Here is a 24,582-nt window from a genome sequence, read left to right as displayed (position 1 = left end):
ACAGGTTCAATCTCTTTCGTGCTTGTAGTTTCGTACGTTTTCTTGTTCTGGATATCCATCTTCAAAATCCTGTGCCGCCATTGATTTGGTTGTCATTACGTTGCAGCTTTGTTGCTTTGTGTTCAGGGCATGTACAATGCATCGCCCCAACTAGCTGCCCCGCAGGCCATGTAGACTCGGGTGTAAGAGGCGGTGGCTTCTCAACAATGTCAGAGTTGTCTGCAGAAGGGGCTGCTGCTTGGCCGCGAAAAGGAAGGGAAGCCTGATTGTTGCATGAGTGGATGAACAAGGATAATCACATGGAGCGATTGCGTCACCAGTACAATCCTATGTGGAGGGGATGAGACCAGCATTTGCTATAGCCTCCATAGCCCATGCCCTTAATGTGCCATTTCAGTTTCAAAATGACCTGTCTACAGATCATGAGAAAAGAAAAGAAAAACCACGGCCCTCATCACCAACGGTTATAATCACATTATACATATGATTTATCGTTTTCCTATGATTAATAGCCTCATGCATGAGTACATGTCTTTGCCAGAACCACTCAATGGACACTTGTCGTTTGATCTGTAACACAAAGGACAGCTAAGCCAGCACCTAATACCTATCTCCGCCTATTTAACACACTGAAGCAACTCGATCAGAAGCACAGCCCTAAAGTCAAGTGCGACTACCTGCATTGCACCTTGGCTAGCCCTTGCCATGGAGAACGACGGCGTCCCCAACGGACCAGCGGCGCCGGCGCCTACCCAGGCGACGCCGGTGGTGCGGGAGCAGGACCGGCTGATGCCGATCGCGAACGTGATCCGCATCATGCGCCGCGCGCTCCCTGCCCACGCCAAGATCTCCGACGACGCCAAGGAGGCGATCCAGGAATGCGTGTCGGAGTTCATCAGCTTCGTCACCGGCGAGGCCAACGAACGGTGCCGCATGCAGCACCGCAAGACCGTCAACGCCGAAGACATCGTGTGGGCCCTAAACCGCCTCGGCTTCGACGACTACGTCGTGCCCCTCAGCGTCTTCCTGCACCGCATGCGCGACCCCGAGGCGGGGACAGGTGGTGCCGCTGCAGGCGACAGCCGCGCCGTGACAAGTGCGCCTCCCCGCGCGGCCCCGCCCGTTATCCACGCCGTGCCGCTGCAGGCTCAGCGCCCGATGTACGCGCCCCCGGCTCCGGTGCAGGTTCAGAATCAGATGCAGCGGCCCGGGTATGCTGCCCCGGCTCCGGTGCTGGTTCAGAATCAGGTGCAGCGGCCCGTGTACGCTCCCCCGGCTCTGGTGCAGGTTCAGATGCAGCGGGGCATCTATGGGCCCCGGGCTCCAGTGCACGGGCACTCCGTCGGAATGGCGCCCATGCGGGCCAACGTCGGCGGGCAGTACCAGGTGTTTGGCGGAGAGCATGTCATGGCCCAGCAATACTACGGGTACGGGTACGAGGAAGGAGCATACGGCGCAGGTAGCAGCAACGGAGGAGCCGTCATTGGCGACGAAGAGAGCTCGTCCAACGGTGTGCCGGCGCCCGGGGAGGGTACGGGGGAGCCAGAGCCAGAGCCAGCAGCAGAAGAATCGCAGGACAAGCCCGTCCAATCTGGCTAGCCGCATGGGCGGCGTGCGTTAGCTTCTGGGTCCTGCATGTACTGAAATAATTTGCCGTGTCGATCCGGCCATGGTTTGTGTGTGCGTACTGCTTACCTAATATGGGTTTGTTCTCTAGTAATTCATGTACTCCTTAATGTGGGCTTGTCCTCTAGTAATTCATGTACTCTCTGTTGTTGAAGTTATCGTCGCTTAATTTGGTTTTTTCTTAATTTGGCTACTCGTAATTGATGATCGAGTGAAAAACCGCATTTTTTTAAAAAAGGGTTTCAGACTCCTGCATCATTGTATTTTGCGTTGCAAATTAGACCTTTGTATGATGTCACGAACATGTCATATTCACGGGTCATACGATCTCTCACGCTTAAACAGAAGTAATACTCTCTCTATCTCTCTATCTATCTATATATCTATCTATCTATCTATCTATCTATCTCTATCTCTCGCTCCGTCGCTATATGTACATACATATGTGCGTCGGTTAGCAAATGGTCATGAATGAGTTTGGAGTGACATACGTACTTCGAAGCCTTTGGCCGGTGGTGACATCTTCTGCGCATGCATAGCTGAGTGTCTTGCGTTGGTGTACTGATGGGGCGCGTGCTGCGGGCTGGCGTGGAGCGGTGGAAAGGGCATCGTCGCGCGGCATGATTGATATAGACTTGCGCCAACTTCCCTTTCAGCAAACACGTGCATACGCAGGGGAAAAACGCATCAACGTGTGCCGTGGCCAGCAATACTACGGGTACGGGTACCGGGAAGGAGCGTCGGCGCAGGTAGCAGCAACAGAGGAGACTGTGCCGACAAGGAGAGCTCGTCCAACGGCGTGCCAGTGCCGAATGCAGGCACGGGGGAGCCGGAGCCAAAGCCAGCAGCAGAAGAATCACATGACAAGCCCGTCCAATCTGGCTAGTCGCATGGGCGGGGCGCGTTAGTTTCCGCATCGTGTGTGCTGTAATAATTTGCGGTGTCGACCCGGCCATGGTTTGTGTGTGTACTGCTTACCTAATGTAGGCTTGTTGTCTAGTAATTCATGTACTCTTTGCTGTTGAAGTTATCGTCGCTTAATTTGGTTTCCCTTACTTTGGCTACTCATAATTGATGATCCGGTGAAAAACTGCATTTTCTCCGGAGGGTTTCCGTCTTGCATAATTACGACATATTCCCTCCGTCTCATAATATAAGACGTTATTGCATCCAATAATGAAGTATGATACAGAATGCAATACACAATATTTTGCGTTACAAATTGAAGGTTCTATAACGTCACGAAGATGTCATATTCATGGGTCGTACGGTCTCTCACGCTCAAACAGAAGCCATACTCTCTCTCTCCATCTATCTATCTATCTATCTATCTATCTCTAGCCACATGTACGTGCGTATGTGTGTCGCTTAGCAAAGTGGTCATGAATGAGCTTGGAGCGACGTACGTACCTCAAAGCCTTTGGCCTGCGATGACATGTTGCGCGTGTAGCTGGAAAGGGAACTGCCTGACATTGGTGCACTGATGGGGCGCGCGCCCCGGGCTGGCATGGAGCAGTGGAAAGAGCATGGTTGCGCTCGGCGTGATCGGTAGACTTGCGCTCTTTCCTTTTTGTTTTGCGACTTCAGGCGTATGCAATTATGGTTCCTCTGCCTCCTATTTGTGTTGCCACCTGTCCACCAGGCTCCAGTGGTCTTCAGGCCAAGGAGGCACGAGGAACTGTTGCCCTTGGCAGCGAGAAGGATCCTTCTCATTTTTATGCCTTTTCCATTCAGTTAGTGTTTGTGTACTGCTCAGTAAGGTGAGGTGATGATAACTCGGGGCCCCGAAGATGGAATAAGGTTCTCCTTGCCTACTTCACATTCGGCGGCTCGGTTATCGTAGTTGAAAGGCATGTGGCGGTGTGTCTCCAGCTTGAATCTTGTCTTCATTTGTGTGCCTCGGGTTGGATCCTTCCGATCTACGATTCTCTTCATCGGCAGCAGTTGCTGTTCATATGCAACCTCTTCAGCCTATGTTAGTAGTGCTAGTTTTTTTACGGGTCTATAAAAAGGCTTAGAGGATCCAAAAGTGTCAGTTTATGTTGGAATTGCTTTGCTCTGAAACAACTAAACCAACTGCTTTCGCACCCGGGAGGCGGGGGGGGGGAGAGATCCGGGGCAAGGAGCCTAAGAATCTGGAAGATATCTCGATAAAAGGTCTTAGCACCGGCCTCTCATATGTGTACTCTAGTTTATCCGAAGTATCCCAATGGTGTAAGACCATCGACTAGGAGTAGATCGGAATCAAACTATGACAAAGAACACCTGATATGAAAAAAAATCTCTATACACTTATTGAATTTGAACCAACCTTAGAAAACTAAAAAGAGTCTATGGACTCTTATATTATAGCGAGATGCTAGACGAATAAAGAGCACTTGCTACTCCACCCGCAACGCTTCCTGCCTCTCCTCCAAACCCTCTATGCACTCTCTGGTAGCACGAATGTGCCGATGGTCCTGTGGGTTGTGGGATTTTAGCATGATGACTTCCCAGTGACTACCACAACAAGTTTTGGCTGACTCCAATTAGCGAGGGGTGATGATAGCGGCGCGCCTTTCGCTCGCTCCAATTCTTGTAGTCGTCGCTAGGTGATCTACGGACTTGGATGTAATCTTTGTTACTTACCGAAAAAGGCTTTCGTCCCGCTTTATATATAAAGCAATGATCATCAATAACCCGGTACAAACGCACACCAACACAACACACACCAAAGGCAGGATAGAAAGGCACTGAGGGCAGCAACATGACCCCAAGCCCTATAAGAGCTACTGGAGTCCTCATCCGTGAACAAGCCACCGGAAAGAGATGAAGCCACATACGATGAACAGTGGCCTGCAAGGCGATGCCTTCTGGAAGGGAACGACACCGGAGTGCCGCCACCGCCTGACACGAGGGTCAGAGTTTCCCCTGGAGCAACACGACGGGCAATGAAGGCCGCGGCGATGCCTTCAAGAAGGGAATGAGCTTCGCCGCCGATGATCCGTCCGAAGATAGAGTGGGTTTTCACCCCAGTCAACACTCACCGCCACCGAACGCCACACCCCGGCTATCATGCCGCTTACATGGCCGTGGTCACCAGGCAACACCAAGCCACGGCCTATGCCAATGAGCACCGCACTACCACCACCAAGGCCGCCGCCCCGGCATCAAAGACCTTGACACCACCTCACCTGAGACCCGCCGCTACTCCAACCAAAGAGACGAATGAAAAGGTCCCACCTTTCACACCCCTCGGCGGCCCCCAGCACCGAGACCCAATAGGCCGGCCACAACCGGCCTCCATCGACACATCCTATTGCACCGGGCACGAGATGAGTTCAGTCCTGCTGCCAGGCGCGAGACGAGTTCAGTCCCATAGCACCGGGCCCGACACCAGTGATGGACCACATCTGGGAGAGGACCAGCCCTTCGACTAAGGCAGCGCCTGGATGACGAGGAGGGGGATCGAAGGCCGATACATGCCCTCACCGATAGGCCGACGTCGGAGATGTCCAGCCGCCACCGTGAAACGACCCAGACCACAGCCATGAGCCACCACCACGCCGTGGCAGCACAAATCCATGCCGGAACCCCGATGGATAACTCCGTTCCACCCGCCGGTGGCTATAGGCGAGATCCTAGCTGATCTGGCCGGCAGCACCGCTTCCTGCTGCAGCTGCGACGTGCCTCCGAGGTCCATGGCCATAGCGTCCCCACTAGGCCATAGCCCGCCGCTGCGCCGGCCCTAGGCCATCCGCGCCCGCCACCCAGCCACCCCGACGGAAGCTCAGATCCGCCGGTGAAATCCCGCCGCCCCCCACATCACCTCCATAGAAGCAACGCCCACAGAGCACACCGCCCCCCATGTCGCCCAACAGCCCTCCAAGCCGCCTCTGCAAGCCTCCCGAGTCACCGAAGAGGCTGTCGGCGCCGCGCCCGGCCCAACACCGCGCCACCGCACGAGGGGGCCGCCCCGCGACGACCCTACCTCGCATGAGGGGAGACCAGGCCCCCCCCCCCCCCCCCCCGCCGCGGGAGCGGGTCGGGCGAGCAGTCGGGGTGGGGCTCAGGTACATTTTGCCCGACAAAATAAACTTGATATCGTTTAACGTTGTAAAGTGCACCGGACCCCAACTCGGCACAAATGGGAAATAGAACTAATCTTTGCACTAGGCTCACAACATAGTGCCCGGTCCTGTTGATGTAAAAAAAAGTGGCCGGTCCTCTTCTTTATTGACTTTTGCTATTCTGAACACTATATTTGATTTTCTTCTTCTGAATACACATATCTAAATTTCGGCAAAAAAGAAAGGAATACACATCTGTAAAAGTTGGGGTCGTCATTATTTTGGTGGTCATTATGTTATAGCTTTGTTACCTTGTGTATAATGTACCATTTCAGTTTTGAAATGACCTGTATACACAGCGTGAGGAAAGAAAAAACAACTACGACATTTGTACTAGTAGCACTCAACGGCTATAATCACATTTATACATGATTTGTCGTTCGCTTGCATACGTTTGGATGTGCAAGCATTAATTTGTTTGCATATCTTTTGTATTACTCCCTCCGTTTCTAAATATAAGACCTTTTAGAGATTTCAATACAGACTACATACAGATGTATATAGACATATTTTAGAATATAAATTCAATCATTTTGCTCCGTATACGTTTGGATGTGCAAGCATTAATTGCATGCATATCTTTATATAGTATCAATTAATTTTTTCTACTAATGTCCTTATGTTTCTCGTTGAGGCCAGCACCAGATAGCATCAGATAGCACCAGCTGGCTCCTCGTTCAGGCCACCCACATGCTAGCTTTTTCTTATAAATTGTGGAATGGATGTTGTATAACAATCGTAAGGACACCATAGATCTAGTAACACTAGTGAGACGAGAAGCGATGGAAGGAAGGCAAGGCAATGACCGTGTCAACAAGGCAGGAGAAGGTAAAAGTAGACAAAATTAGTTGATTCTTCTTCAGATCATCTGTGTGAAGTATTTGGATTTTGTAATTGTGTGTTGTTCAAATATATTACTAATCCGTGAATGTCCATGAACAAGTTATTTAAAATATCGGCTCATGCTCTGTTGGATCCTGCGTAATTTCAGATCTGATTTGTTTCAAAGAATTCTTTTTATGATTTTAATCTACAATAATTTCCGTTATATGAATGGAAGTTTTTAAAAGAAGTTGCACAACGATCCTGGAGATAAAATCTCCTTTAGGGCTTGCTCTTTAATCCCTTTCTCAAGGGGCTTGGAGAGGTTTGAAGTGGATTGGGGAGGAATTTGACCGACAGGAAATTTAATCCCTCACAATCCCCTTTAATCCCTCTCAAACCCGCCCTTAAGATTTTGATCTACAATACTTTTCGTTATATGGCTCGTGTATTCTTTTTTTAAGGGAAGGCTTGTGTATTCTTATACATATGGTTTCCGGTCATACATGTAGTGTAACATAGTATAACGCACACGCAGGCTAGTCGGCGTTCTGGCCCAACCACCTAGAAAACATCATGCGAGGCGCCCTGCCGATGGACCCGCGCGCCAGGATCCACCCAGACGCCACAACCCTCGTGGACCAGTGTGTCAAGGAGTTCATCAACATGGTCACCGTCCAGGCCGAAACGGAGCGCGGAAAGGACGGCAAGAAGAAAATGACTGGCCTCCACGTGATCAAAGCTTTCGACACCCTCGGCTACAGCAACTACGTCGGGCCCCTCACTGAGCACCTCCGCCGGCACCGCGAGGTTAAGGGCTACGTGGGAGTTGGACGCGGCAACAAGCGAGCCACCGCGCAGCGGCAGGCTGCGACGGGGCAGATGGCGCCACAGCCGTCCGACACCGCGTTGGGTCCACCGCCGGCAGGCATCACGGTGCAAGGTCAGTTGCCGCCGGCCGCTGTGACGACGGCAACGGAGGAGATGGCACCACAGCCGTCCGTCTTTATGTTGGGTGTATCGCGGCCGGACGGTGTCACGGTGCAAGGTCAGGCGTTGGCTGCCACTGTGACGACGGCGACCGGGGAGATGGAACCAGCAGCACCACAGCTGTTCGGCTTTGCATTGGGTCAGCCACCTCCACAGAAGCGTGTCCGTGGCGGGTGGTCCGGAGATGCGCTGGCAAGCAGCTCTAGCATGCCACCAGCGTGTGATGACGAGTGAATTAGCGTACCCCTGCTCTTCCTGCTGGCTATAGATGGGATGGGAATATCAATGAGAGGTTATTGTAAACTTGGCATGATTGTTGCTGTACTGTACTATTGGTGTTTGGTTGTGGTTTTTAATTCCTGGTCACCATGTGATTTTGTTTTCTTGCGCTCTCACCGTTAACGTTGCTCACCATGATGTAGTTTTGTTGTTCCACAAATATAAGGATGGTCGTTCGTTCACACATCACTCTTAACTTACAACACAGACGGTTGTGCAAGACGATGGGGAAGAAGAAGAAGCGGCGAGGCGAGGTGGAAGACGGATGAGAACGAGAAGTCGGGGGACCTCACCGGCGTCTCTAGAACACCTTATTTAAGTAGCGTGGAGAAAGTTGAAGAAAGTGTAGCGGTGCCAATGCGCATACATATGAGGCGAACAACCGCAGTGGTGAAAAATTATAATCCTTCTACTCCCTCCCTTGAAAAACATAAGAGCATCTTCAATAGAAGATGTAGATACGAAAATACCTAACTTTTGCATCTCCGAGGGCCAAAAACACCTCTCCAACAGATGGTGTAGATGAAAAAAAAAACATCCCCGCCTCCTGAAGATGTAAACTACAACACCTCGCGATACAAATTTGTATCTCCACTTACAGAAGATATAAAAACGCGACCGCCCGCCAACCGCCCAACTGCCAGTTCCTTTCCCTTTCGCGCGAGCAGCCGCCACCCGCCCGACTCCGCCGCCGGCCAAATCCGCACCAAATCGACGCCGCCGCCCCCCGCCCTACGCCCGCCGTGCCCGCCGTGACACCCCCCAACCCCGTCCCCCGCCGCCTGCCTCGTTGGCCTGCCGCCTGGAGCCGCCGATTCACTTTCTGCCGCCGCTGAGTTGAAGCTTCTCCGGTGGCTGCGGTTGGCCTAAACTCCTTCCCCGGCGAGATCTACGATGGGGTAGGCTTCATCCAAGCCTTGACCCCCCGTCAGAGTTACTGGAGGCGCACCACTCCGCCCGCCCGACGGCCGCGAGGCTCGGCCGTTTTTCTGGCCGTGCGAAGCCGCCCGCCTGCCGCGCGGAGCTTCCGCCGACGTGTGTCCAACTCTTCTGCCGTGCATTCGCCGCCGCCCGCACCCACCACCGCCGATGGCTGCCCAACCTGCAGCCGATCGATTTCGTCCAGTCGGCAAGCAAGGTGTTTGACAAAATTCCCGAAGGTAAAAAATGATGAAACTTGACATTTTTTTGTTAGGGGTGGAAAGTAGTTTGACGGTGATTTTCCGCATTGTAGATGAGCTCATGTGACTCATCGTTGGTGGATGATTCCTCGTCGGATGAGGAATTTGATTTAAACAAAGAAGAGGACATTGCAATGCTAGTGGCAATGCACAAGGGGAAGAAGCCAAAGCACAGTGGTTCCGTGTCTGGTGGTGCGTTCCACTCGGAGAGAACGGATTGATGCGCACACGAGGTTGATGTGCAACTACTTCGATTAACCACCCGTTTTGCCGGAGAGGTACTTTCGACGCGGGTTAAGAATGTCCAAAGACTTGTTCATCCACATGTGTAATTCCGTGAAGCAGCATGATCGATCCTTCGAGCAGAGGAGGAATTGTGGAGGGTTGCTTGGACATAGCACCCAACAGAAGGTCACTACCACATTGTGCATGATGGCCTACGGTGTTCCTGCAGACTACATTGATGACATTTTGGGGATGGCAGAGAGCACTTCTATCTTCTATGTTAAACAATTTGCAAATGGTATTGTAGAAGTGTTTGGTGCAGAGTACTTGAGATCTCCCAATGCTCAGGACACTCAGAGGCTGTTAGAGATGAACAAAGCTCATGGGTTTCCAGGTATATGCTAGGGTCCACTGATTGCATGCATTGGAAGTGAAAAAATTGCTCAAGAGCATGGCATGGACAGTTCAAGGGTCGTGGGAAGGATGCCACTATCATTCTTGAGGCCGTTGCTGATCAACAAATATGGATTTTGTATTCATATTTTGGGATGCCTAGATCTTGCAATGATATTAATGTGCTCGACGGATCACCTCTTTTTGCCAAGTTAGCAAATGGAGAAGCACCACCGGTGACCTTCGAAGCAAATGACCAGACATATAACTACGGTTACTATCTTGTAGATGACATCTACCGTAGGTGGAGTACTTTTGCAACCAAATTGCAGAACCCCAAGGTAAGAAAGAACTCATCTTTCACAATGCGCAAGCGGCGGCTAAGAAAGATGTTGAGAGGACTTTTGAGATTTTGCAATCCCCATTTTCTATTGTGGAAGGACCATCTAGATTCCGGGATCAAAAAACCATTTGGTATATCATGACTACTTGTGTGATCATGCATAACATGATCATTAAGAATGAGCATGGACAGTGTTTAGATTACACCTTCTATCACTTGATGGGCATACGCGTTATACCGATGAGAAGAGAGGAACGAATCAAACGCTTCATGAAGGTGTACAATGAAATTAGAGACTCCGATGTGCATGATCAACTTCAGAAGGATCTGTTGGAGGAGTACTGGAAATATCATGGCGAGAGAGGTGCCTAGTTTCATTTATTTGTTTGTGTATTGTGCAAAACTATGTTGCATGTGTGTTGCATTTGATCTTGTGGATTTGATGAAATATGCAATAGTTGTATATTGTAGACATGTGCAATTTTTAAGTTGATTATCTGATGTTTTATTTCAATTTGTGCGGCTGAATAGCGGCTGTACAACACTTTAATAACAGCTATAGCAGCCGCGCGGCCGCCGGCCGGTTTTGCATCTCCAGTTTACAACACATATTGGAGTTGCACTTTTACATCTATGTTTTGCATCATCTGTTGGAATTGGTCCTTTTTTGTAGAAGCAAAAACCATTTTTTGGAGATGTAAATTTTTACATATCCAAATTTGCATCTTATATTGCATATGCTCTAAGGTGTTATAATTTTTGCCTAAATCAAAGTTTTCGGAGTTTGATGAAATTTTAAAATAAAAATATATTAATAACTACAATATTGAAAAGTACACTAGGAAAATAATTTTCATGCTGGCTTTATTGTTTTGATTATTTTTCAACACACCTGATAGAACTTACTCTCTCCATCCTTAAATAAGTGTAAGTTTAGCATTCAAAATTGGTCCACAAAAGAGTATACTTCTATCAATATTCAGTTAAGAACCAGGCTCACCTGCACCCGGTCAAGAAACAAGCCACAAAAATTTCAAACAAATTCAAAAAGTCCAAATAAAATTCGAGGTAGATAATTTGGTGCGTGAGATGCGCTCCAATAATTTGGACATATGAGTAGCTCAGAAATAAAATGCAAATTGGATTAGAACAGTACATGAAAATAATTTTTTTACAGACCCCAAATTTTTCTTTTTGGCCAGAGCTACTCAAAGATCCAAATGATCCGAAATTTGGAGTGCATCCCACACATCAAATTATCCATTGTTCATTTTTTGGATTTTTTGAACTTCTCTAGTATTTGTTTTGAATTTATCTTCATCACGGTGCAGATGAGCCTAAGCACAAATGACTGCTCTCCTTCCTTCTATCTTCTCAATGCACTTTCAAGTAGAAAAAATGTTTCTCTTTCATCACACATGAATTAAGACCAATAACATTTAACTAATGGTCTCCTCACTTTCCATATGCACGTAACTCATTGGAGACAGGGTAGTTAAAGATGAGAGAGACGGTGGCTTGCACCTTCCCAATTCATTTTCTACTCAACTCTATAATATGTCTTAAAATTTCTATATGTACACTTTTTGAGGACGGAGGGAGTAAAAAGCATTGACTTAGGAAAAAACTTAGATGCCTTACAATTTGTATGTAAGAGATGGACTAATAGAAAAACATACTACAAATTAGTCTACTGTTTAAATGTCTGAGATCAAGTATGGTATACTTTTGTCAAATATTTCTTGAGTTTTATGACTCTGGGTATCATCGCGGCATTGATATTATGAGATAATATACTAGGTTGTTCCATTTAAAGATGTATGCATGGTGTTCGAAACATGGGATGCGTATGGGCCGCATACAATAGCAGGCGCGAGCTACATACATTGTGTTAGTATTGCACCACATTGAACATATAAACCCTCCTAGCCAACCCGCCATTCCAGCACCGTCCCGGTTTCAAATTCATCCAGCCCCCACGATCTGCCTTGCTGTCCACTGACGTTGTACTTTCTATCTCGCTGGTATATATCTGGGCGTTCGTTTGTCTGTACGTTGTGTGTTTGGGTTACGGTGGATGACGCTTGGGCCACCCTTCTGCATGGGCCCTCTGTTACAGTCACGGTGAGTGTGTGTGCGCACGTCCAGCTCGAAAAGAGGATGGGCCTCAACTATGTGGGCTGCAGGGCATGTGGTCAAAACCTAGCCCTCAATCCCCTTCCGTCCTGAGCACCGCACCCCACGCCCCGCTCCGTCTCCTCCCTTGCACTCCGCCGCCGGCATGGCCCTCCTCCCCTCGGTTTCTCTCCTCTTGGCAGAAGGACGGCGGGCGTTCAACCCGGCACGGGGAGCCATGGGTGACACCTTTCTTCCTCTCAAAAGCAAGGGAAGGGGAGTGGAGGCCCCTGATCGAGGAGCGGAGCGACGCCCAGATCCACAGCGGCACCGGCACCAGCGCGCCATCGTCCACGTGGTCCTCGAGGAAGGCCATGGATGGATGGGGGCGGAACCCTAGCCCCACACCCACCCATGGATGACGATGGAGGTGGCCTTCTCTAGGTGCACGCACGCCCTCCATCCTCCTCCCCTCCCCTCTTCTTCTTCTTCTGGATGACCCCTGCGGTTGGATTGGTTTCTGCAGGCAGGCCATCACAATGGAAATGGAAGGATGATCACCATGGCAGGCGTGCAGGTGCAGGCCATCGCCATGGCCCCGTATGTTGTCCTACACTATACTTTCCTGAAGCATGCATATGAAACAAATCTCTCGAATACTACTACACAGATTTCTCTTTTGTGCAACAACTAGATTTTCGGGCACTAAAATTATTGTTTGTTGCAGGCACGGTTTACACAAACACAGCCTGTTTCAATGGCTCAAACTGTTGGTCCTCCCATGGCAATGTTCCCTGCTGGTGTTCATGGAGTTAGTCAGCAACTTTTTTATGGTCAGCAAACTTCAACTTTATTAACCCACTACAGGAGAGCAGAGTTAACTTTTCCCTGATGCATCCAGACCTTGTCAGCTAGCTAAAGTTGATTTTCATTTCTTGATTTTTCTTTACACGATGTGTGTAGATATGAGAAAGAAGAGAATAAGAAGAATCCTGAGGAAGATTTTGGTGAAGAACAAGGTGGATTATCTCTCTCTCTCTCTCTCTCTCTCTAACAAAGTCACGTTTGTTCCTCATTTTGATGTTATGATTTAATTTATTTTGCTTATATTCCAGTGACCTATTTTCTATATAGAATGCATCTTTTCTAAGAAAGAGAGAGAGAATTGGGGGATAGTGGCATTAGGACTTAAATTCTTTGCCTCCAGCAAAAGAAATTATTCCTGTATGCCTCCCTTTTTGTTTTATACTCCCTCCATCCCGAAATACTTGTCGGAGAAATGGATAAAAATAGATGTATCTACAACTAAAATACATTTAGATACATCCATTTGTCCGACAAGTATTTTTGGACGGAGGGAGTATCACTTTTTTTAAGTTGGATAGATATCACATAATCGTGGCCGCAACTAATATCCAAAATTCTTAGTGTCAGTACACTAAGATTTACCTTGTTTTGGTATCAAGAACTATCTATGCTCAACATGGTGTCGAGGTGTATATAGCTGCTGTGGTGTCTGCGGGTATTCTCACGCCCACCTCTTTCCCCTCTCTATATGAACCCTTTCATCAGCTTCAAAATGTTTCAAGAAAATTCACACATATCGATGGTTCATTATTATGACTTTGCAAGTTCACAGAATAATCAATCATTGATGACCGTAATTTTTTTAACGTTTGGAAGCATGAGGAAACTTGTAACAGAAAAATAGAGCAGATGAAATATAACTTTCTCACTGGTTAATTTCTATTCTAGGTGGTATGCATAATCATCATTTTCTGTGCAGACTTGTTTCACCGCAACCCCCACAAAAGGAGCAGCCTGGTGAGGAGGGAAAGCATCACCGAAAGGTATATATTTCACGTGATCTTCACTATGCGTGAAATGACCTTCTAATTACTGAATTAGTGCTGATTGTTCTATCATAGACCGGACATGCTGAATAATGGTAGTATGCGTGTGATGTATCTACTCTTTTTTCCCTTCTTCGGTTTAATTTTTTTATGTGCTAGCTGCAGATTAGGAGGTACAAATGACAGGTACATAAGCTCCTTCAACTATTTGATTAAAGGTATAATTTGACTACTCTCTTCTTTCTTTTTCTCTTCAAGTTCTCACGGTTGTCTCTTTTAAAACCTCAAACAGAGAACATTTGGTTTGGTGCTGCCAATATATGTGTTGGCTACAGAGCCATAGAAATAATAATTGATGGTCAAATCCATCTCTGCATTTAAAGGAATCAGATTGCACAGATCGTCCATTCGTGGCATCTTGTTGCGTTCAGGGAAGATTTGGTACTCTTTTGCCCTTTCTCTGCAATACTTAGCTACCATCTGCAGTTTTTGTATCAACCAAAGGATTGAGTTAAACTCTCCTTTGTCAGTGTTTCACAGTTTAGTGGTAACTGACTTTTGATGTTAATTGCTAATCAGATAGTAATATACTGATGTAAATAGGACTCTTTCAGAAAGTCACTCCATATAGTTGAATTTGAGGTTTCTCTAATGATTGGTGTTACACAAAGATCATCTTGCTTCGATGGCAAAATTGATGGAGAGTTTTATTGACCCATCTTGTATTTTTGGGCATGGTTATGTCGGGTGATATATACTATTCGCATAAACAGCACCTCGTTGAAAGTGTTGTTCGGTCACTTTCAGGCTTTCCGCTTTTTTGATTTTATCATATACAACACTTTCAGAGCAGGAGATACACGAATCTCCCTGATATTTCATTTATTTCCTTCAGCAAGTGGATGGCTATTTTTACCGCTTCAGGTTTAGATTGACATATACTCTTTGTTGGTATATACCATTTTTTGCCTATCTCTTGCCTATTCCGCATGATAAGCAAGCCCTGCACTTCTATTTACTATTAAGTGCCAACTGAATTTCTAATAATGGTGTTTCGGGGATGATACACTCCAACTGTTATCTTTGCTGTGTTTTTGGATGGACTAATCTGAAGATGCTGGCTAGCTTGCATTGCCATCATATAGTCTAGAAGCAAGGGCAAGGATTACAGGGATAATAAAGGTACAATGCTCCCAATATATTTTATTTTTTGGCGAAGTTTTGGTGCTTGCATAAGAAAGTAACACCATCATTATACCTACTGCTCTTTTTTCCAGGCAATTCACCATCCGGAGGAAATGCCAACTAATATTTTTTGGTACTATTTCTGTTACCGAGGTAAAATTACTACTACTTTTTGAAAGCTTTTTTGGTGCATGTTCTCCTTTCTTAATCTTGTATTTGTTCAAATTTACATACCCGAGCTTGTAATCCTTATTACCCAATGAATCTCACCATTTTATCATTTTCCTAAAAATTTATACTCACATAGTTCTGTTTTTCATATGGGTGATCTTCTGTTGCCCTGATTTGGTGCGCATATAGCATGGGACATTATAGGCTTATTTTATTTTCTCTTCGTTCATGCACTAATGTGTAAATCTTTTGGTTATGCCCTTATTATTTAGTCTAGAGCTATGCAATGACAACCATGACTTTAGTGTTCAGGTGAGTGCCATTTATACACTAAAGAACCCTTGACATCTTATCTAAATTCTTTAAGGCTAGATATTAGGTATGCCCAATTCAGGTGAGTGCCTCTTCTGACTATTGACTGTGAATTGTTGTAGTAGGACTCCGACTTTCAAAGTTATTAGGCATGTTGACATGTTTTTATTTTAGTTTGTACAGTTTTGTGTTATGGCTACAGGTTGCTGCTGCAAGAAACTACAGTAAACTCTGACAATGCATAAAAAAAATCAGATCTAGCATAGTTTTTGTATTTGGATTTTGTAACTAATTGTGTGATGCCTTATGTTAAAATGCTTATTTGTTCTCGAAGTAGGCCAACGACGGCAGATAGCAATGACACAAATGCATATCAACAATTCCAGGGAAGTGCATTGGTCAGGATGCATATGTGTGTGTGTGTGTGTGTGTGTGTGTGTGTAATCATTTGCGATTTAATTGGAAAATACACTTCAGCATCTGAAGCACTCAGCTAAATATTTTATACTACAATATACCCATCTCGATGATTAGAGCAGGCCCAGCCGCTAATTAGTGCTAATTAGTACTCAAATGTTGAATCACTCAGCTAAGTATCAACACTGCCCTCGAGACTTGGCTATTAGCATAGTAGCAACGAGCTAACAAAAAATTCTACAGATTCATCAAACACCGAAGGAGGTTAGTTTTTACCTATGCAGCAATGGCGGCCACCATGGTCTTGTTGGAGCCTCCCTTGCCGTGGAAAGTCACAAGCTTCAGGGAGTGCCGGCACAACCTGAATAGATGCCACCTACACTGGAAGAAAAAAAAATTGAATTATATAAAGGTTGGTTAGATGCTTTTGGTTGTGCTGATGATAATGGATATCATGCAAACTGCATTCTCAACTGATTTTTGTTCCTTTTTAGTGAACCATGCTACAATGGAAAAGAACCATGCGATGAAAAAAGAAAGGCACAAAGAGCTGTTGGATGATGATTTCGATGATTATGACAACGACCATTATTAAGAAAGGTATTTCTTATATCTGTACACGATTACATGGTATTCCTTATAATGATCATTGGGAGAAGCACGACTACACTCGCAAAATCTTTGTCGGGTGTCTCCCGCTTACAGTACATGATGGTATAGCTTCATAATCCTGAACCAGTTATGTTCAACACAGTGAACATGAATGTACTTCTAACACTTTCTTTGTCGTTCGTTTCTGGCAGCCTACCTTAGTAGATTCTTCAGTACTGAATTCGGACCTGTGGAGGAAGCAATAGTAATTACCTTTTCTAGGAGTACTGAATTCGGACCTATGGATGAGATTCCGAGATTCAGTGTCAGATCATCTGTCTCAAGATCACCACTTACCGGCAATATCACTGAGAATGCTCCTTATAACACTGACAGTCCACATGGTGATGCATGCAGTGAGAGCAATGTCCACAGCCAGCATGATGATGAGTGCAGCAGAAGCAATGGCGAAAGCCTGCCGGATGGTGAATCCACCTCAAATGGTAGCTTACTTTATGTGATTACTGTGAGCATAGTGAAGTATGATTTGATCGAGTCATCTGCAGCAAAGCCTAATTTGATTGTGTCTGGACCTCCTGAAAAAATCGAACAAGGACCATTACAGAAGCCTGATTTGGTCGAGTCCGCACCTACAAAGAAACTTGATTTGATTGAGTCCAGTACCCCTAGGAAGGCTGATTTGGTTTAGCCTGGGCCTGCAGGGGAGCTTCATTTGGTTGAGTCCAGACCTTCTAGGAATTCTCAACTGATTGAGCCTGGACCTGCAGGGAAGCTTGATTTTAATCAACCCTGACCAACCACATGCTTTCTTGATCATCCTGTTGAAAGGCCAGCCATCACTCCAAGCAGCTACGAGAATGAAGTGAGATTCTCCTTCCACTCACAGTGGGTCGCGGATACAAGCAAGGGCGGCGCCATCTGCCGATTCCACAGCTCCGAGCTGCAGCGGGAGCTGCTAGGCCGCCTGAGATGCAGATGGAGGCGTAGCTCCTCGAGCTGCCGGGTCGCTGAGATGCAAATGGAGCCGGAGCACCTCTGAGCTGCAGCAGGAGGCGCTCCGCTGCCTAAGCTGTAGTGTGATCCACCGTGAAGATGGAGCCCAAGGTGTTCTCACTTCAGTATAGTGGGGAGAGGAACATGACGCATACCTTGAACTGGTCGATGGAACCAAGACCAGTAGTCATGCTAGACACGTGGTCAGCGTTGCGCGTCGTGGTGTCAGTTGGTGAAGTCATGCTAGACACGTAGACCAGTAGTCATGATTGGTAATATTCTTTATCTTTGAGGTCTATGATGTTACTTGAACTGTAATTCTTGTGGAGCCTTTTGGCTTCTGGCTTTAAATAAGCTGTCTGGTTGCCTATGTATAGTTTCGCACTACGAACGCAGATACTATTGATACTAAACTGTGTGCTCAAAACACTACTATTGTATCTGACATTATATACACGTAACAGTACTCCCCCTTCTGAACATTGTATTGTTTCCATCTGAAAACCGGTCTAAATTAATACAATTCATATTACATTGTCATCTACTTACTCCCTACTAACATCGTTTCTAACTAGGTTCTTGAGCCATCTACATCTACTTACTCCCTACTAACATTGTTTCTAACTGGGTTCTTGCGCCATTGGCACAACCGGGTCATCTAGTAGTAAACAAACATAGCACTATGAGCATGTGTTTACCTGACCCCCAACTTTTCAGACTGAGCCAATGTTTTGGTTGCCCCTCGAGTTTTTATGACCGTGGATTTCCCTCGCGGTGAATTTGTTTGCCAATAATTTTGGTACGCACGCGTTTTGGTAGGGCTGGTGTACGCAGGCATAATCCAAATGAGCCCTAATGTTTTTAATGTAAAATCCAAACACTTGACTAGCTACATTCACGGTTGCGAACTCTGATGCTTTTTAACCCTAAGTAGTTTTGTGTGTGCATGGTGCAACATATGTGATGTGTAGCAATAACTTTCACTGTAGTCATCACTTCTCCTCTCGCGGGAGTAGGATTTTATTTGTGTGTGAATGGTGATACTACTTGTGCTCTTAAATAGGAAGACTACATCAGATGCTATATATCATCCTCCAGACCCCTTCATGTCAAGCACTTTAACACTACTGTAAGGAGCACTTGCACATTGGCATTATTATGTTTGAGTTAGCACCTATCTTCACTAAAGTAGCTCCCTGGTTCACGCTATGATCACATCAATATACTAAAGGTTGTGTCCATCAATTAATGTGAAGGCTAGGATCTTTACCCTCTTTATAAAAACAATCAATATGGCTGATTCTTAGAAGGCTAGCTTATAAGGAAATATGTCTACAAATTAGACTTGTTTTCATATGTAATCAACCCTGAGTGCATTATTGGGTACATGAAACTTTCATAGAATGTATAGTCGTACATATCAATAGAGTAATGAGCATAAAGACACTTGAAAGTGAATGATTGTGTCTGGACATAATTAGCCGATTCGAATGCATATATGCATACTAAAAATTAACTTGTTTGCTATATGTGACGGAATTGACAACATGTTCTTGTTGTCACACCTTGGTGCTCATGAGATTATGCGTAGAATATATAGGATATGTCATGCACCACATCGCTCATTAGATTTTTTGTTCAGTTAATTAGCGAGAAATCTTGGCTAGAAAGATCCCTCGTCATAATGGCATTTGTTAAGATCATTAGATTGCTTTGCTTGCGCTTAGATATGTTTGAAAAACCTTACATCACTTCTATGAATTGACAAGTTCTAGTTAGTCATACCTACACATTTTTTTCCGTCTAAAATTTGATAAAAATCAAGGTTACCATACATCCTGCTATCTAAAGTTTTAATATATAATTGCTATTATGGAACATAGATGATATACCTGTTTGTTCCTATTAAATATGCATGTTTATACGTGTTCCAACCATGGGTGGTGTATAGGCGGCATAACAATAGCATGCACACGCTACATACATTATGTTAGTTATTTATCGCTCAACTAACTAACGTAGCACCAATCATAGGCAAACAAACTATCTAGTGATTTGATCACGTCACCAGTGGACCTAACCTTGGCTGACACTAAGATTCATGAAAATAAACTCCAAACACTAGACTAGCTAAGTTCACGGTCATAAATTATGATGCTTCTTAACACTAGGTAGTATTATGTGTGCATAGTACGGCATATGTGATGTGTAGCTATAAATTTCACAATATTCATAACTTTTCCTCTCGTAGGCACCGATTTTTTTCAGTATGTTAATGGCGATACTGGTTACTTACTATCTTCTATTCTTGAATAGGAAGATTAACATTAAATCTTTAATTTGGCTTGTAGAAGCATGTCATGCACTTCAACACTACCATGTGGACCACGTGCACATGGGAATTACTATGTTTAAATTTTCACTTATCTTCATTGAAGTACCTCCATGATAGATGATGTGATCACGTGAATATACCGAAGGCAGTGTGCATCAATCCATGCAAAGGCCGGGGGTTTTTACCCTTTTTTAAACATCAATTTGCCAAATTCTGAGCAGGTTAGTACAAGGAAATATATCTATGGGTTGGATGTCTTGATCTAATTCAACCATGGGTGCACTGTTAGGAAATACAACTTATATAGAGTGTATAATCATAAATATCCGTAGACTAATCATGTATAAAAAAACAAATGTAAGTTGTTGATTCACCTACTTGCGCTCTGTGTGTTTAAATCGATATCAAACATATGAAAGTGAATGATTATGCATGGACATGAACAATTGATTTGAATGCATAAATGCATGCTAACAATTAACTAACTTGTGATACGATGGAAGCGATGACTTGTTCTCGCAAATTGGTCCTTGTTAGATTCTCCATACAACATATAGGGTGTATGTCATGCACCTCATTAATCATTAGAGTTTTACTTCAATTAATTAACAAATACTTTGATAGAAACATGCCTCATCATATCCACATTCATTTAGTGCATTCAAGTAAATTCTAGATTCACTTTGCTTTTATGGGATTATATATGTTTGAAAAAATACCATTAGTTATGTGAATAGAGAAGGTTCTCATTAGTCACACCTAACCAAAAATTTCCATTTGAAATATGAAAATGAATCATGGTTCACAGATGTCATAGATCCCACCCGGACCTCTAAAGTTTGAATACATAAGTTGCGTACTAATGCCCACATAAAAATTTGGAAGCGTTTGCCCATGAGTTGACGTCAAAATATGGCTAGCACACAATAAAAGAATCCAAGAAACTTGGTTGTGATAGGATAGAAGCAACAACACAGAGGTATATGTGACATCGCGTGACAACACGTTGGTGCTCAAAAGCTCACTAAATTAAGAGATTCTCCGTATGACACGACAAAACCTTTGTCCGCTCGGGGTTCAACATATGCTGACAGGAAAAAAATGACACATGTATGCCCTAAACGCTCCACGGTGGTCTCTCAGCACCACACAACTCCGCCTTCTTCCCAAAATTTGATAGTGCACCATTCTCATTAGCTTTGATCTAGTTGTTCTCGGTCGGGAGCCACCGCTCACGTTGAGCTGGAGTTGTCACTCTCATGAGAGTTGGATGTCTCTGCTCCCATTCAATCATCAGATTCAGAACTATGTTAACTATTGCATGTGGTTCCATGATACATCTTCCTTCCACCTCTCTCGATTCACCTAGCCATGCCAAGATCCAACAATGAAATGTACTACGTGAGAACAACGATGCATATTAAATTAAATTGAAATTTTTATGAGTATGAATATTAATTGCATAATTAAGATATCATCATCACGTCCGTAAATCCATAGTCTTTTATCCAACTGCATCTATAACTAATAATCCATGCAAGACTGCTATCCAGCATGCGTCTTAAAGTATTAAGTAAAACCAGATTATTGTATTGAGTATGATGACATGAAGTAGATGATAAATTGTCTTCACTATGTGTTCAAAGGGAAACTACACAAGCATATTTTTATCCCTCGTGGCAACAACACAATACAAGACTTTTCCACTTTCTATCACTTGGTAGCTTACTTGCATAGTTGAACCCAACTATCATACACAACTCCCTCTTCAAGATCAAACCCCAAACTTGGCCAAACAAAGAAGAATAGATCGGAGAGCATATAGGAACAAGAATTATTTAGCAAAGAAACGAAATATATCTAAAAAAGATTCATGAATAAATTTGATCATAAAATGACAATTCATCGTATCCCAACAAAGACACCAACGGATTACATCAATTGGATCGCCATCATGTATGGAAGTTCATGGGATGTATTGAGAAGCAAGAGAGAGGGAACCATCTAGCTACTGTTACGGACCCATAGTCCAATCAAAACTACTCATGGGCGATCATGACGGCCTTCAAGTTGATGGAGATGGCCACCGTGAAGAATTTCCCCTCCGGCAGAGTACCGAAAAAGGCCTCTAGATTGGATCATGAAAAATAGTGGTGTGCGGTGGCAGAAAAATTCGGGTTTACAAATCACGAAGGTTTTCGAAGGTATATAATGGCATAGGGACCGATAGGTGGTGGATCGGAGGTTAAAAGGGCCCACCACGCACGCCCGCTCCTGGTGCGTGGGTCCCGTGTGTGCCCCCTAGCCTATGTTCGAGCTCCCTTGAAGCGTCTAGACTTCATATTTCCGTTGAGTTTTTCTAGATTTTTTTTGGTCCCAAAAAAATGATTTTCATGGAAATTCCAAAAACAACAAATGGCACTAAGAAATTTGTGTCAAAACTATACCGAAATGATATAAATATAGCATGAAAAAATAAAAAATTTATAAATACGTTTGAGACATATCTGTTGCCTACTCACCATTTTCTCAAAAAATAGTTTGAAGCACAAGACAAAAATGCACTTTTTTAAAAATCTACACAAGCTTATCTCTTAGCAAGCTAAGCTAACTTCAGGTTCAAGCGCGTCCAGAATATTGGGTATTCAACCGTTATGGTATAGCAGCGATGTATGGGGAAAGGAAGATTTAGAGTCTTGTATTGAAGGCTAATGTGCCATAGAAATTTGAGTCTTTGCTTAGCGAGTGCCGAACAGTCTCATTGTACATGTTAATAGAAAGAAGCATTGGCAAAACACTTGTGGGGTGTGTTTCATATGTGATTCTGCCGAAGAGTATGTTTTTCATGTCATAGTAACTTGTATGAAGGTGTGCCTTTTACGCTTGGGTCTCTGAAACATTTGGAATTTCCCATATGAGGATGTTTTGATGAATTCAATTGTGGATTGGTTGTTGGTCTTACTGTACAGAGTTGATACTTCCACTCATTCCAATATTTTATTCTATTCTGGAGGGCCTGGCCCTTAAGGAATGATGTGATTTTTGGAGAGGAAATGCGTCTATCATGGCATCCGTTAATATTTTGGACAACTATTGGTCCTTTTTTTCTTTGAGTTTTACTATGTGTTCTTCGGTACTTGAAGTTAAAGAGAAATCACTGGTGTTCCGTAGCTACTTGGTTACAAACCAACTTCTAGAAGTCTGTTGTGGGAGCCACTTCCGATCGATTGTTGCACTAAGTTAAATGTGGATGCTAGCTTTGTTGCTCAAAATGTCCAGTTGGCTAGCCCGGGAGGCAAGAGGCTCTGAGGGCAAGATCTTGGTTTCAACCTAGGATTTTATGCATGTTTGCTCTAGTGTAGAACAGGTTGAGTTGCATCTATGCCCAGTGGGACTTTACATCGCTCTCAGTTTGGACCATCCTATTACCCCGAAGATTGATTGCATGTTTGCTCATAGGACTTTTGCTAATCACTCTCTGAGCAGATCCACTTTGGTTGGTTTGAAGATAGAGGTGCTCGGAATCTCTCGGCTACTACTGAATTTCAATCCAACCAAAGTCAAGAGAGAGGCTACCAAAGTGGATCATGAGACTGACAAGTTCTGGCAATGTGCATTAAGTGAGAGGAGACGCTCCCGTCAACTACGTAGGTGTCTGTCGAGACTTTGTCAATCTCAAGATGATGTGTCGACTCAACATCTCGGAGGTCCTTATAGGGGTAATGTAGCGACCGGACCCGAATGGATCAAAGTCTATGTGCTTAAGCGTCATCCCTGGATCGGTATGCTGACACACACAATACTCGAGGATTTATAGCAGAAGTAAATCACATGTATAATGTAACGTAAATACTATTACCTTAATCCATATAGCGGAAGAAACAACCAAACTATGGAGTCCCAACAACACCAACAACAAAGTTGAGTGTAGACATCGTAACCCTAACGTATCACTTACTCATCGTAAGAATCCTGCAACATGAGACGTTGCAGCCATGTAGGTCAGTACATTGATGTACTGGCAATTTCACACCATAGAATAATAATGAGAATGTCTATCTCTATATGCATATTTGGCTGTTGGAGGATCTAAGTTTAATTTTTGCATAAAGCTAATTTTATTTACTACTAAGTTAAATTACCCATATTGAGAAGGTAACCCCAACTCAATCCCAAGAATCACCAAATCATTAATAACCCAACAATTTCATTAAATAGAGTGATGAGATCAACCAATAATTCAAATACCAGATACTCAAAATGTCCATAACCGGGGTTACGGCTAATCATGATTAGTTTGTACACTCTGCAGAGGTTTGCGCACTTTTCCCCACAAGACTCGATCTCCTCCGTTGAATTTATCGCACTACCTGATGTTTGAGAACCGGATGATCGAGACACAATCTTTCTGAAGAGGTCCCCTTAACCGATAGATAGGCTGGTACACCTACAATTCCCCTACATCTGCTAGCCTATCATGGAAAGGTTTCCCACAACTTACTCAACTATGCCAGAGCCCATAATGGCATTTGGCTGCACATGGAAGTTTCTAGCATGAATAATCTTATGATCCCTTTGAGCCTGGGTGGCATTCCATAGGATGATCACACGGGTCCCCCGG

General features: G+C 44.7%; 2 protein-coding genes and 1 long non-coding RNA gene across 10 annotated transcripts; all 3 read left to right on the top strand.

Annotated features, from left to right (window-relative positions):
• The first annotated feature begins 477 nt into the window (after positions 1-477).
• LOC109763710 (uncharacterized) lies at positions 478-1,811 on the top strand. The gene has a single exon (XM_040397247.3). It carries the CDS (start codon positions 706-708, stop codon positions 1,597-1,599), a length of 894 nt encoding a protein of 297 aa, XP_040253181.1. The 5' UTR covers positions 478-705; the 3' UTR covers positions 1,600-1,811.
• Positions 1,812-6,262: 4,451 nt separating this feature from the next.
• On the top strand, positions 6,263-7,929 carry LOC109763697 (nuclear transcription factor Y subunit B-10-like). Its single transcript, XM_040396499.3, has 2 exons — positions 6,263-6,563; positions 7,096-7,929. Exon 2 carries the CDS (start codon positions 7,134-7,136, stop codon positions 7,779-7,781), a length of 648 nt encoding a protein of 215 aa, XP_040252433.1. The 5' UTR covers positions 6,263-6,563; positions 7,096-7,133; the 3' UTR covers positions 7,782-7,929.
• A 4,388-nt stretch (positions 7,930-12,317) lies between these two features.
• Positions 12,318-18,106, top strand: LOC141028026 (uncharacterized). Of its 8 annotated transcripts, XR_012190170.1 has the most exons (12): positions 12,318-12,527; positions 12,610-12,683; positions 12,811-12,916; positions 13,047-13,102; positions 13,870-13,933; positions 14,102-14,154; positions 14,229-14,377; positions 15,051-15,118; positions 15,214-15,274; positions 16,265-16,433; positions 16,516-16,621; positions 16,825-18,106. It is a non-coding gene; the product is annotated as an uncharacterized lncRNA (long non-coding RNA). The 8 variants fall into 8 exon arrangements; XR_012190172.1 differs by lacking the exon at positions 12,318-12,527 and having other exon boundaries at positions 12,533-12,683; positions 14,102-14,122; XR_012190169.1 differs by lacking the exon at positions 12,318-12,527 and having other exon boundaries at positions 12,533-12,683.
• The last annotated feature ends 6,476 nt before the right edge of the window (positions 18,107-24,582 follow it).

Source organism: Aegilops tauschii, chromosome 7 (assembly GCF_002575655.3).
Source record: "Aegilops tauschii subsp. strangulata cultivar AL8/78 chromosome 7, Aet v6.0, whole genome shotgun sequence".
Taxonomy (NCBI): domain Eukaryota; kingdom Viridiplantae; phylum Streptophyta; class Magnoliopsida; order Poales; family Poaceae; genus Aegilops; species Aegilops tauschii.
This window is presented reverse-complemented; position numbering and strand designations above follow the sequence as displayed.

Bases quoted from the DNA above. Each gene is read 5' to 3' on its own strand.
- LOC109763697 (XM_040396499.3), top strand. From the start codon at position 7,134: ATGCGAGGCGCCCTGCCGATGGACCCGCGCGCCAGGATCCACCCAGAC.
- LOC109763710 (XM_040397247.3), top strand. From the start codon at position 706: ATGGAGAACGACGGCGTCCCCAACGGACCAGCGGCGCCGGCGCCTACC.